This window comes from Erythranthe guttata, chromosome 13 (genome assembly GCF_056151865.1).
Source record: "Erythranthe guttata isolate IM_541 chromosome 13, IM_541, whole genome shotgun sequence".
NCBI lineage: Eukaryota > Viridiplantae > Streptophyta > Magnoliopsida > Lamiales > Phrymaceae > Erythranthe > Erythranthe guttata.
Genome location: NC_142545.1, coordinates 12,400,186 through 12,413,477, shown reverse-complemented (window position 1 = coordinate 12,413,477; position 13,292 = coordinate 12,400,186). Strand labels below are relative to the sequence as shown.

Here is a 13,292-nt window from a genome sequence, read left to right as displayed (position 1 = left end):
CCCTTCTCTTATTGAACAAATTTTACAACTTCAAATTCTTCCTCAAATTTGTTTTTAACACCCTCTTTAAACTCATCGACTCCCTCTTCAACCTTGCTAACGTTCTCTTCTACCCCGTTGATGCTCTCTTCGACTTTGTTGATGCTCTCTTCAACCTCGTTGACTCTCCCTTCAACTTCATCGACCCGGTAATTGTTTTTAATATTCAGCAAAATCGGGTGGTCCGGTCGGGTAAATAATTGGCCGATAAGTACCCAACCCGGCCCATGCGCAACCCTAATTAGGGGTATGGGTAAGTACGGTATTGCCATGTTATTGCAAATTTAATACCGCTACCATACCGATTAATAACGTTACGGTGCTAATACCGTACCAAATGCTGAGATAACCTTTATTTTGGTATTTACTGCGGTAATTTCCGATTGATATACCTAATTATACAGTATTTGGTTAAACTTTCCATCTCCTTGATGGACCGGTAAAATGTAAAAACAATGACTTAATTACTATTTGTATTCAATCTTCCCTCAACCATTTTTAAAACGTAGGCCCATTTTTTTTGTTCTTCTTTTCATTTCACCCAAAAGTCCAAACATGTGAGAAATTAGCTAGGGTACGTACATAAACTTTTATTTGCTATTTAACACTCACAAAACCTATCATAAATAATACACCTACCTTATCGTACCACCCTGCCGAAAAAATTATTGCATCCATTTGTCTATCGTGCGCCAGTGTACACACTACCGATAAATTTAGAGATTGCATCTCTTTGTCTATTGTGCGCCAGTACCTCCCCCTCTATAAATTAGGGTTTGGCCCTGGTGTGCAAACTTGTAACTTAACAGTTTATCACAAGCCATATTATATTTGTGAGCTAGTACTGCACATGGCATCTCTTTATCTATCATGCGCCACCTCCACCACCGCCGCCTCCCGCCACCCCTTCCTCAAGCCATCACATGTCATCACCACCCATGCAAAGCCCAGCCACCCTCTCCACCAGATTTCTTGCACCTCTACCACAAGCCAAAACCAAAACGACGATACGAAACCCCAGGGGGGCAAGGTCGTCGACAGGAGGAACGTGCTTCTCGGAATGGGCGGGCTCTGCGGCGCGGCCAACCTTGTTTCCGGTAATACTCCGTCGGCATCTGCGAACCCCATTGTGCCGCCGGAGCTGAACAAGTGCGGCACCGCCAGAAACTGGAACAACGGCGGGAAGCCCCTAGACGATATCAATTGCTGCCCACCGCTGACGACGGATATCATCGACTACAAACTCCCCCCCGTTTTTCATATGAAGATCCGGCCGTCTGCCCATAGGGTTAGCGCCGAATACATGTACAAGTACAACTTAGCCACCGATCGGATGAAAAGACTCCCCGCAGACGACCCGCGTAACTTCATGCAGCAAGCGAACGTCCACTGCGCGTACTGCAACGCCGCTTACGATCAACCGGGGCAAGGCGCACTCCAAATCCAAATCCACAAGTGTTGGCTCTTCTTCCCTTTCCATAGGTGGTATCTGTATTTCTACGAAAGGATCCTCGGGAAACTAATTGGGGATCCCACGTTCGCTTTGCCCTTCTGGAACTGGGACCACCCTAGAGGCATGACAATGCCCCCCATGTTTGTCGAAGATCCTAGATCCGCTCTCTACGACAGGAAGCGCAACCAGAAGCACCTGCCGCCGGCAGTGGTGGATCTCGGCAAGACCGATTCTACCGACACTCTCCAGCTGGTGTCCAACAATCTCACCATCATGCACAACGAGATGATCCGCTGTATCTCCGACCCGTTGGACTTCATGGGAGCCCGTTACTGCGAGGGGTCCGAAGCTAACCCAGGCGAAGGGTCGGTGGAGAGCGGGTCCCACACGGTGATCCACAGCTGGGTCGGCGACCCGGAGCAGCCCACCAGTGAGGATCTGGGAAACTTCTACTCAGCCGCGCGGGATCCGCTCTTCTACTGCCACCACGCCAACGTAGACCGCATGTGGTATCTGTGGCAGCGTCTTCCGAACAACAAGTTGCCCAACAAGAGGATAACCGACCCTGATTACCTCAATGCCAGCTTCCTTTTCTACGACGAGAACGCGCAGCTGGTCAAAGTTTATGTCAGGGACACTTTCGACAACCGGAGAATGGGATTCGATTACGAACGGATCGACCTGCCGTGGGTGGACTACAGACCCCCGCCGCAGGCGGCCCGAACGAAGATCAATAAAGTCGTCGACGCCCCCAACGCTAAGACGTTGTTCCCTCTGAAGCTGGACGGGGTAGTGAGATTCCAGGTCGACAAGACGAAGAAGGGGAAGGCGGACGAGATACTGGTGCTGGAGAACATTACGGTGGACGCGTCGAAGATGATAAAGTTCGACGTGTTTGTGAACGACGAGGACGACAACCCGAGCGAGCTGGACAAGGCTTCGTACTTGGGGTCTTATGCGCAGTTGCCGCACAAACCGAGGAGCGGTACTACTTCGACCTCGTCCAGGATCAGGCTGAGGCTCACGGATCTGTACGATGACATCGACATCGGGGACGATGACGCTATCGTGGTGACGCTGGTGCCGAGGCAGCAAGGCCCCGGTGTTACCATTGGCGGTATCAAAATTATTGAGAATCCAACTAAACCTAACCCCACCGCTGCCGCTGCCGCCGATGCCGACACCACCACCACCACCACCAACACCGCCGCCACCTCGTCCGACTAGTCTGAGATGAGTAATCCCTGCTCGATCATAGCCACGACAGACACGTGGATTAAGTTCCTGATTAAGTTGTTTGAATAATTAAGGCTTCCACCGTATACCCTTTGTGTTTTAATTGTGTTTTTAATGTGTGTGTTGTCCCGCGAATTGCTTCTAAAATTAATGTTTCTGGCTGTGTTGTGTACTTTTTCCTCGTGTTGAAATAAAACTGAAGCTGGAATTATTTTTTTCATCAGGCTGTTCACATAGGGCTGGAATTGCTTTTGTACACGAGCTTGATGAACATGCTTAAGTTCTAGCTTTTTTTTTTTCCGGCCGACTTAAGATATATCAAATATTACTTGATCCATTAGTAAAAACAAAAACAATATACGAGGGAAATGTTTTCCTTTTTTTCTGAAAGATTTATGTTAAAATATGTTTTAATGATTCAACTTTTGAACTAATTAATTATTAGTCAAACTTTGGATTAATACTTTGTAAATTACGTACAATTGCTTAATAGCTGTTGAAATTAATGCCAATTTTGGAATAATTAAAAAAATATTAGTCTTGTAAAATAGTATCTAGAATAATCTATAGGACTCAAGCTAGCTAGATACTTCTAGCCATAGATGAATATTCAAGAAAATGTAGAATTGTAAGGAGAATTCTAGAGAAGGACTACTCTAGCAATTCTCTAGATTCATCCATGAAGCCTATAAATAGGCTATGAGGCATTGTAAACTAGCATCAACTCAAAATCAAAACTAATAAAGCATTCTCCTTCAACTAAGTCCTATTGTCCATTCTCTCCAAATAAATCAAACTATCTCCAAATTACTATCCACCTCCTCTCACAAACTAACAGTGGTACCAGAGCCCCGTTCGATCAAAGACTTGGGTGTTCCTTTCACTACATACTATTTCCAAAACCATCCTATATTATTCCATTAACTTACACCATGGCCAATACACTATCTAACAACCAAATTGCTCTTCCTATGTTCTTTGGAGAAAAATATGACTATTGGTCTATCAAAATGAAGACCTTCTTTAAATCTCAAGGCTTATGGGAGATTGTCGACGAAGGGTTCACTACTCCTAGCGACACTTCTAAACTCTCTCAAGTGGAGAAAGATAAGTTAGCCAAGGATATGGAAAAAGACAACTTGGCACTCTACAACATTCAAATGGCTATGGCGGATTCAATTTTCCCAAGAATTTGCGGTGCTACAAGTGCAAAGGAAGCGTGGGATACCCTGAAGGAGGAGTTCCAAGGCAATGCAAAGGTACGAACTACTAAACTTCAAACTCTACGAAGGGATTTGGAGAATATGAAAATGAAGGATTCCGAGACCGTAAATGAATATTATTCTCGACTAAGGGAATTAGTTAATCAATTAAGAGCTAATGGAGAAGATATTTCCGATAAAAGAGTAGTCGAGAAATATTAATCAGTCTACCGGAAAAATATGATCCGATCGTTACAACAACTGAGGAGACAAAGGATCTCGCCACTCTCTCTGTCACGGAGTTGGTAGGCTCTCTTGAAGCATATGAGAAAAGATTGAGTAGGCGTGAAAGTGATTCAATGGAGAATGCCTTTCAGTCTAAACTCAAAATTCGATCTCAAAATTCAAGATATAATGAAAGAAAATTTGGAGAAAGTTCTAGAAGTGGAAATTCTAGAATTGAAGAAAATGGAGGAGATAAATATGAAGATACGAAATCCAAATACCCGCCATGTCGCGTCTGCAAGAAAACTAGTCATCTCGAAAAAGATTGCTGGTTTCGGGGAAAACTACAATGCCGGAATTGTGGAAAATTCGGACATGCCCAGAAGGATTGCCGCTCCAGACAAAGTCATCAGGCCAACTTCACAGAACAAGATGAGAGGAAAGATTATCTATTCTATGCCATGCTGCATCTGAAGTAAAAAATGACACTTGGTACATCGATAGTGGTTGCAGTAATCACATGACGAGTAACGAGGAGATCTTTCAAGATATAGACAAGTCCATGAAGACAAAAGTAAAACTCGGCAATGGAGCCCTGGTGGAAGCTGAAGGTCTAGGCACAATTGCTGTCAATACTAAGAAAGGTACGCGTCTTATTCAAGATGTCCTACTCGTACCTAAACTCGACACGAATCTCATAAGCGTGGGTCAGATGATGGAAAAAGGATATTCTCTACTCTTTAAAGGAGACTCGTGCACAATATATGATAACAAAAATACAAGAACGGAAATAGCAAAAGTTAAAATGCAACAAAAGAGAAATTTTCCTATAAACTGGCAGCACGTGGAAGTAGCCATGAAGGCTCTAGAAGATGAGTCATGGCTATGGCACCGGAGGTTCGGACATTTCAACTTTCATGGATTAAAGATTCTTCACCAAAAGAAAATGATGAAAGATCTTCCGGCTATTCACGAGAAGGACGACGTATGCGAAGGATGCTTACTTGGCAAGCAGCAGAGGAAACCGTTCCCATCAGGCAAGGCTTGGAAAGCCAAGAAGATTCTAGAGCTCGTGCATACCGATGTTTGTGGACCAATGAGGACTCCATCCTTGACGCAAAATAGGTACTTCATTCTCTTCATTGACGACTATACAAGGATGACTTGGGTCTACTTTATGCGACAAAAATCGGAAGTATTCAATATCTTCAGAAAGTTCAAGAATCTAGTAGAAAATCAAAGCAATCGGAAGATTAAAGTTATAAGAAGCGATAGAGGAAAAGAATACACCTCTAAAGAATTCAACAAATTCTGCGAAGATGAAGGAGTTGAACACCAACTAACAGTCGGCTACGCTCCTGAGCAAAATGGCGTCTCCGAAAGAAAGAACAAAACGGTGATGGAGATGGCAAGATCTATGCTAGAAGAAAAAAAAATGCCGAAAATGTTTTGGGCAGAAGCAGTCTACACAGCTGTCTATCTACTCAACAGATGTCCAACTAAGGCGGTGCAAAATCAAACACCTATAGAAGCTTGGAGTGGTCGTAAGCCGTCAGCGAAACATTTAAGAATTTTTGGGAGTATTTGCTACGTCCATATTCCAGCAGTCAAGAGGCATAAGCTTGAAGAAAAGACAGAAAAAGGAATATTTCTGGGATACAGTACAGAATCCAAGGGATACCGGATTTACAATCTCAAGACTAAGAAGCTTATCGTCAGTCGCGATGTAGAATTCGACGAGAAAGCCACATGAGACTGGGATGAAGAAAAGATAATGAAACAAAACATCATGGTACCGAGAATACAAGGTTCATCAACAAAACATCAAACAGCAGAGTTGGAAGAAACACAGACTCTTAGTGGAACTACTAGACGTGGAGAAATTATCGAAGAAGAAGAAGAAGAATCATCACCAGAGTCACCACCACTAAGAACAAGATCGCTCGAGGAAATCTACGAGTCATGTAACTTTGCAACTATGGAGCCAAGGAGCTTTGAAGAAGCATCAAAGCAAGAAGTTTGGGTAAAAGCTATGGAAGAAGAGATCCGGATGATCGAGAAGAACAAGACATGGGAGATGGTAGATCGACCTTCTAACAAAGATATCATTGGAGTTAAGTGGGTCTACAAAACAAAACTCAATCCGGATGGCTCGATTCAGAAGCACAAAGCGAGACTTGTCGCCAAAGGATACTCACAATTACCAGGTATCGACTACACTGAAACATTTGCTCCCGTTGCAGGCTTAGACACAATAAGAGCACTTATTGCACTAGCTGCACAAAAGAAATGGAGAATCTATCAACTGGACGTCAAGTCAGCATTTCTCAACGGCTATCTTGAAGAGGAAATCTATGTGGAACAACCACAAGGATTCGTGGAGAAAGGAAAAGAAGACAAAGTTTTAATTCTCAAGAAAGCATTATACGGCTTAAAGCAAGCCCCACGAGCTTGGTACAGTCGGATCGATACTTATTTCACGAGTCGAGGATTTAGGAGGAGTCAAAGTGAGCCTACTCTCTACATCAAGACACATGGTACGACCAATACACTCATTGTCTCTTTATACGTAGATGATCTTATATATACGGGAAACAATGAGAGTATGGTTAAAGAATTCAAGGAAGATATGATGAAGACATTTGAGATGAGTGATCTCGGATCACTTCATTATTTCCTCGGCATCGAGATAACCCAAAAAGACGAAGGTATTTTCATCGCTCAGAGAAAGTACATCGAGAGTTTACTAAAAAAGTTCAGAATGCACGATTGCAATCCAGTTGCTACACCTGTAGTAACTAATGAAAAACTAAGAAAGGAAGATGGATCACCAAAGGCGGACGATTCACTCTACAGGAGTATAATAGGAAGCCTGTTATATCTAACAGCTACAAGACCAGACATTATGTACGCCACAAGTTTACTATCCAGGTTCATGCAAAGTCCGAGTCAAGTACATTATGGAGCAGCAAAGAGGATCCTTAGGTACTTGCAAGGAACGAAGGACTATGGAATTTGGTACAAGCACGTAACATGCTCGAGTTTAATAGGCTACACCGATAGTGACTGGGCCGGATCACTGGATGACATGAAGAGTACCTCAGGTTACACATTCTCTCTTGGTTCCGGAGTATTCTCATGGGCATCAAAGAAACAAGAAAGTGTAGCGCAATCATCAGCAGAAGCAGAGTATATGGCAGCTGCAACAACTGCCAGCCAAGCTATATGGTTACGACGAATATTAGCAGATATGGGCGAGGAACAAACTAAGCCGACGACAATCTATTGCGATAACAAGTCTGCAATAGCAATGGCGAAGAATCCGGTTCAACACAGCCGAACTAAGCACATAGCGATCAAGTACCATTTCTTGAGAGAAGCAGAAGCAAACAAAGAAATTCAAGTGAACTACTGCCCGACAGAAAAACAACATGCAGATATTTTCACGAAGGCCCTTCCGCGTCCGAAGTTTGAAGAACTGCGTACGATGCTCGGTATTTCCAAAATGAGCATTAAGGAGGAGTGTTGAAATTAATGCCAATTTTGGAATAATTAAAAAAATATTAGTCTTGTAAAATAGTATCTAGAATAATCTATAGGACTCAAGCTAGCTAGATACTTCTAGCCATAGATGAATATTCAAGAAAATGTAGAATTGTAAGGAGAATTCTAGAGAAGGACTACTCTAGCAATTCTCTAGATTCATCCATGAAGCCTATAAATAGGCTATGAGGCATTGTAAACTAGCATCAACTCAAAATCAAAACTAATAAAGCATTCTCCTTCAACTAAGTCCTATTGTCCATTCTCTCCAAATAAATCAAACTATCTCCAAATTACTATCCACCTCCTCTCACAAACTAACAATAGCCATAAAACCAAGAGTTCAAGAATTTAAAGTCTTATGTGTAGACTTCATATTGTCATTGTCATCGGCTCATCGTACATCGCTTCTTTCAACTCTATGTATTAATTATCAGAGAGGGACATGACAAAGGAGTTTATTCCCATATCTTTGTCTATAGTATCCTCTAAAATATATTTTTTATTAGTTTCGTCAATTATGTTCTAATTTCCTCAATATTATACATTGACCCCGAATTGAAATAAATATATCACATTAACTCTTATTTTCATAATTTTTTGATAAAATATTTTTTAATAAAATAATTTTTTTTTTCTGGCCAGATTCCGGCGTTGATCGGGCAGTTCTCCGATGTTGACTTTTTTTCATTTTTTTTTTTGAAAACCTTTTTTTTATGAATTTTTTTTCCGACTAATCAACCGCCTTTGACCACCAGTCTCTGGCGTTGACTTCATTTATTTACTTATTTTTTTAATTTTTTTTCCTCTCTAAGTTACTGTGTTAACAACAAAATTATTATCTGAAAGAGTAATATTGAATAACAAAACAATAATATTACTAATATTATTCCCAAACAGTACTAATAATATTGTCCACTGTTTGGGGACAGTAATATTATGAATATTACTTTCCCGAACAGTAATATTACTAATATTATTGTCCCAAACATTAATATTATTGCATGAGACAGTAATATTACGGTCGGAGACAAAAATATTACGGTCGAAGACAGCAAAATTGCAGGCTAAGACGATAAAATTAATTAATACAGTAAAATTACTATCTCGGATAGTAAAATTTCTGTCTTCGACAGTTAAATTATTGTCTTCAACAGTTAAATTACTGTTAGAGACAGTAATTTAGCAGCCAAGACAGTGTTATTAGTTAAAAAAAATTCAAAAAAAAAATCAATTAACACTTAAATTACTGTTGGAGACAGTAATTTAGCAGTAAAGACAACTATATTAATTAAATTATTTTTTTGAAGTAAAAACGAAATCAAAAAAAGAAAAGAAAAAAAAAAAAGGGTCAACGCGTCACTAGCGGGTCAAAATTAGAATAAGGATCAAAACTGATTAATTGGTGAAAATGTTAGATGTTCTTTTTTTTTTAATTAAATGTCTTTGTCATGGTCCTCTTTGCCATTAATCCTTTATTTAATTTAATGTCCCGTGCCAAACCATTGATCTAGACAACAACCTTATATGGGATTGTCTAGGGTCAGGGCCGGCCCAAGCCCAAGGCGAGCAAGGCCGTCGCCTTGGGCCTCCGAAAAATCGGAAATTTTAGGGCCTCCAATTTTGAAAAATATCTATATAGTTATTAAGTTACAACATTAATTATAATTACCTTTACCATAGTTGGCCAAGTCTTTCTCATAAGTTTTTGTATGTCGAGTGTTCGATTCCTTGACTTATCATCTGGAAGTTGACGTTCCTTCTCTCTTTTTTGTTTTGTTTATTCCCTTTTTTTTTTTCTTTTTAATTTCCCTCTTTTTTCTTTCTAATTTTTTTTAATTTCCCTCCTTTTTTTCTTTTCTTCTTTTCTTCTTCTTTTTTTTAATTTTTAATTTCCCTCATTTTTTTCTTTTTAATTTTATTTTTTAATTTCCCTCCTTTTTCTTTCTAATTTTATTTTTTAATTTCCCTCCTTTTTTATTTTCTTCTTTTTTTATTTTTTTTATTTCCCTCTTTTTTTTTTTTTTTTTTTTTTTTTAAATTTTCCTCTTTTTTCTTTCTAATTTTATTTTTTAAATCCTTTTTTCTTGTCTTCTTTGTTGAATGACAAGCTAAGAATTAATTAAGTTTATCTGTCATTATCTTGATTTTTTCATTTCTAATCCTATACTTTTTTTTTTACTTGTTGTGTTTAATAATTTGGCGATCTTTTGTATTATATTTTATATTTTGGAATTTCATAGGTTGAGTACCTATCGACACAATGAGCAATAGAAAAGTTTGAGTTGGGATATCAAAATAATTCATAAACGGAACTCTTAGATTTAGACAAATTATCTTGCAAAAACATGTTGAAGATGAAGTTGTTGAATTGTCGTTGAGGAATGAGTTGACAAGTCAAAATAAAGTTGGTAATTAACAGGGCCTCGTTTTCGTTTCTCGCCTCGGGCCTCCGAAACCCTGGGACCGGGCCTGTCTAGGGTGAGACATCTGACTGACTCACTTAATTCATTATTTATCACTAAATTTTTTTTCCTAGGGTACGATGACATCGACATCGGGGACGATGACACCATCGTGGTGACGCTGGTGCCGAGGCATCAAGGCCCCGGTGTTACCATTGGCGGTATCAAAATTATGGAGAATCCAACTAAACCTAACCCCACTGCTGCCGCTGCCGCTGCCACCGTCGCCGCCACCTCGTCCAGCTAGTCTGAGTTGAGTAATCCCTGCTCGATCATAACCACGACGACACGTGGATTGTGTTCCTGATTAAGTTGTTTGAATAATTAAGGCTTCCACCGTATACCCTTTATGTTTTAATTTTGTTTTTAATGTGTGGGTTGTCCCGCGTTGCTTCTGCAATTAATGTTTCTGGCTGTGTTGTACTTTTTCCTCGTGTTGAAATAAAACTGAAGCTGCAATTATTTATTTTTTCATCAGGCTGTTCACATAGGGCTGGAATTGCATTTGTGCTGTGTAATATATATATATATATATATATATATATATATATATATATATATATATATATATATATATATATATATATATGTATATATATATTGGCAAATTCGGGATTCTTGCCAAGGGTGTTCGAAATTAAATACAGTGAAAAATATAATGGTTCCCTAATAGTTTACGGGGGTTCGGGGGCAGCACCCCCGAATTTTTTTTTTAATACTGTACACATTGAATAATAAAAAAATCTTTAAAATTTTTAAATTTAAAGGGATTATTTTACCTTTTTTGGCAAATTTAGAAAATATTTAGACATAAAATTGGTGAAAATATTAAAGGAGTCTCTTTTTTTTTTTTTTTTTTTTTTTGAGGATAAAATGACGATGTATTAGACTAAATGCGTTAGTTCAAGGGGTAAAGAAGAACCCTCATTACAATAGTCACTAAATCCAGTAGCTAGTGCATGGGCCAACATATTGCCGCTGCGTTTAACAAAAGAAAAATCGCATAATAATAAAGAACTAGCAATGCGTAAAATGTCTTCAACAAAAACTCCAAACGACGAGAGAGAAGATTCTCTCGCTTTAAGAACCCTGATAACTTGTAAGCAGTCACCTTCTAAAATGATCGAGTGCCATCCGTGATGTCGTGCTTGGTTGATAGCTGTCAAAGCCGCGTGAGCCTCGCAATCCTCCACGGTCGGCCTACCTTTGAACTTGCGGACCGCCCACCAAATGCATACCCCACGCGAATCCCGTGCAACTATCGCCACCGAATAGAAGTCCTTCTCGTTCGGCAAAGCCGCGTCGAAGTTGAGCTTGAGCACTCCCTCAGGAGGAGGATTCCAACTCTGTGCATGCACCTGCTTCACACCCGGGTTGGCCAATATTTGAGCCTGTGTATAAGTGTCAAGAAACCTCTCGCTCCATCCAAGAATCTCGTTTCGGTGCATCGTTTCCTCTCCATGCTCTGCCTTATTACGATTGTCCCACGCCTTCCATGCTACAATAATGGCGAGATTGAGCACATCTTCCGCCAATATACCTCTCAGACGGTCGAGCCACTGCCACATCGTACTGCATGAATTTGTTGGTGTAATATTGAATGGCACGGTCTTCCACACTTCACTGATTCCATCACAGTCCTGTATGGCGTGGGTTATGGTTTCAAAATGGTGACCGCATCGAGCACACGCCGGAGAAATACGGATTTTGCGTCGGAACAGATTCGACCCCGTAGGCAAAATGTCCGAGCAAGCTCGCCATAGAAATATTCGAATCTTGGGTGGAATATGTAACGCCCATAAATATTTCCAATTCCGAGAGTAGTCCCCATTGTTAGAGATTTTGAATTTTCAAAAAGAAAAAAAAAAAACCCACATAATTGTAAATTTAGAAAAAAATTGAAATAATACATATATTATATACAATATTTAGAATTTTGGAATAATTTATATTATATTTAATATTAAAGAAATGGTAAATAAATTAAAGTTACAATTAGCAAAATATATGTTATATTAGGAGATTTTTTTTAATATTAAAAATACCCACATATTCAACATTTTTTCAAACAGTTGAAATATTGTATGTAATGAGAAAATTAGGAATAAAAAAGAAAAAATAAACATTTTTTAAAACAATTGAAATATGGGACTATTAGCCATAACCCCTCTAGTGTTTTTTTAATAAGTGGGGATCCAGCCATATTTTTAATATTAGTGGAAAACCCACTATTTTAATGATTCCGAAAATAGCCTTCTGGAAGACGCACACAAAATTCAGAAATTTGATATCCCTACAATCGCAAACTCTAATTTTTTTAATATATAATTTAAATAAATTTAAATTTTCGGTTTTTTTATTATTTTAATAAAAAACTAACAATAATAGCTTCAAAAAATATTTTTCTTTTAATTGTTAAATAATTTTTTAATTAAAAATTATTTTTATTTTATTTTATTTTTTTAATTTCCGTTTTCTTGTTCGGAATCAACTATAAAGATTCTGAAACCAACTATAATATTTCTGAAATCGACTATAATTTCAATTTTTTTATTTCATTTTTCTTATTTTTAATTTTTAGTTATTTTTGCCATTTTTTAACAACTATAAATTGTGTAAATCAACACAAAGAATCGAAAACAATTATAAAACTATCGAAAGCTACTGTACATTTCTCGACAATAATTACAAAAAAATAAAAATAGCAAAACCCGAAATCAACTACAAAGTAACGGAAAACAAGTAGAAACAAAATTGAAAAACATCATAGCAAAAATGATATAAAGAAAATCACAATAAACAAAAATAAAGTATAAACTTTTTGCTTGAATTAAACGGCACCAGATCTAAACTTGGTCGCGAAGCGTTTTGCATCGTCGGGTTTGTCGGAATGACGAATACAAGTGTGCCTAAATTCAACACTGAAAAAATTGAAAAAATAAAATAACAGTGAATTTCAATTAAAAAAAAAAAAACTAGTACCAGAGTATCACCTCCTGTCATAGAAACCTACACGGGCTGTAAGCACCAATTGGGGAGAAGGCGGGGACAATGTGGTGGTGGGAGGGGAGAGTGGAAGTCGGGCATCCACTCATTGGCCGTTGTCACCGACAACGAGACGCTTGAATC

At 38.9% G+C, this 13,292-nt stretch overlaps 3 protein-coding genes and 1 pseudogene across 4 annotated transcripts; 3 read left to right on the top strand and 1 right to left on the bottom strand.

The window, feature by feature from the left end:
- The first annotated feature begins 724 nt into the window (after positions 1–724).
- LOC148765937 (polyphenol oxidase I, chloroplastic pseudogene) lies at positions 725–2,948 on the top strand (annotated as a pseudogene). Its single transcript, XR_016029117.1, has one exon. The product of XR_016029117.1 is annotated as a polyphenol oxidase I, chloroplastic pseudogene (transcript).
- A 712-nt stretch (positions 2,949–3,660) lies between these two features.
- On the top strand, positions 3,661–4,152 carry LOC148765936 (uncharacterized). The gene has a single exon (XM_088812432.1). The coding sequence runs from the start codon at positions 3,661–3,663 to the stop codon at positions 4,150–4,152; it is 492 nt and encodes a 163-aa protein (XP_088668558.1).
- Positions 4,153–5,944: 1,792 nt separating this feature from the next.
- LOC105961587 (retrovirus-related Pol polyprotein from transposon RE2) lies at positions 5,945–10,410 on the top strand. The gene is made up of 2 exons (XM_088812431.1): positions 5,945–7,649; positions 10,238–10,410. The coding sequence occupies exons 1-2, from the start codon at positions 5,945–5,947 to the stop codon at positions 10,408–10,410; spliced, it is 1,878 nt and encodes a 625-aa protein (XP_088668557.1).
- Positions 10,411–11,047: 637 nt separating this feature from the next.
- LOC148765935 (uncharacterized) lies at positions 11,048–11,731 on the bottom strand. Its single transcript, XM_088812430.1, has one exon. It carries the CDS (start codon positions 11,729–11,731, stop codon positions 11,048–11,050), a length of 684 nt encoding a protein of 227 aa, XP_088668556.1.
- Between the last annotated feature and the right edge of the window lie 1,561 nt (positions 11,732–13,292).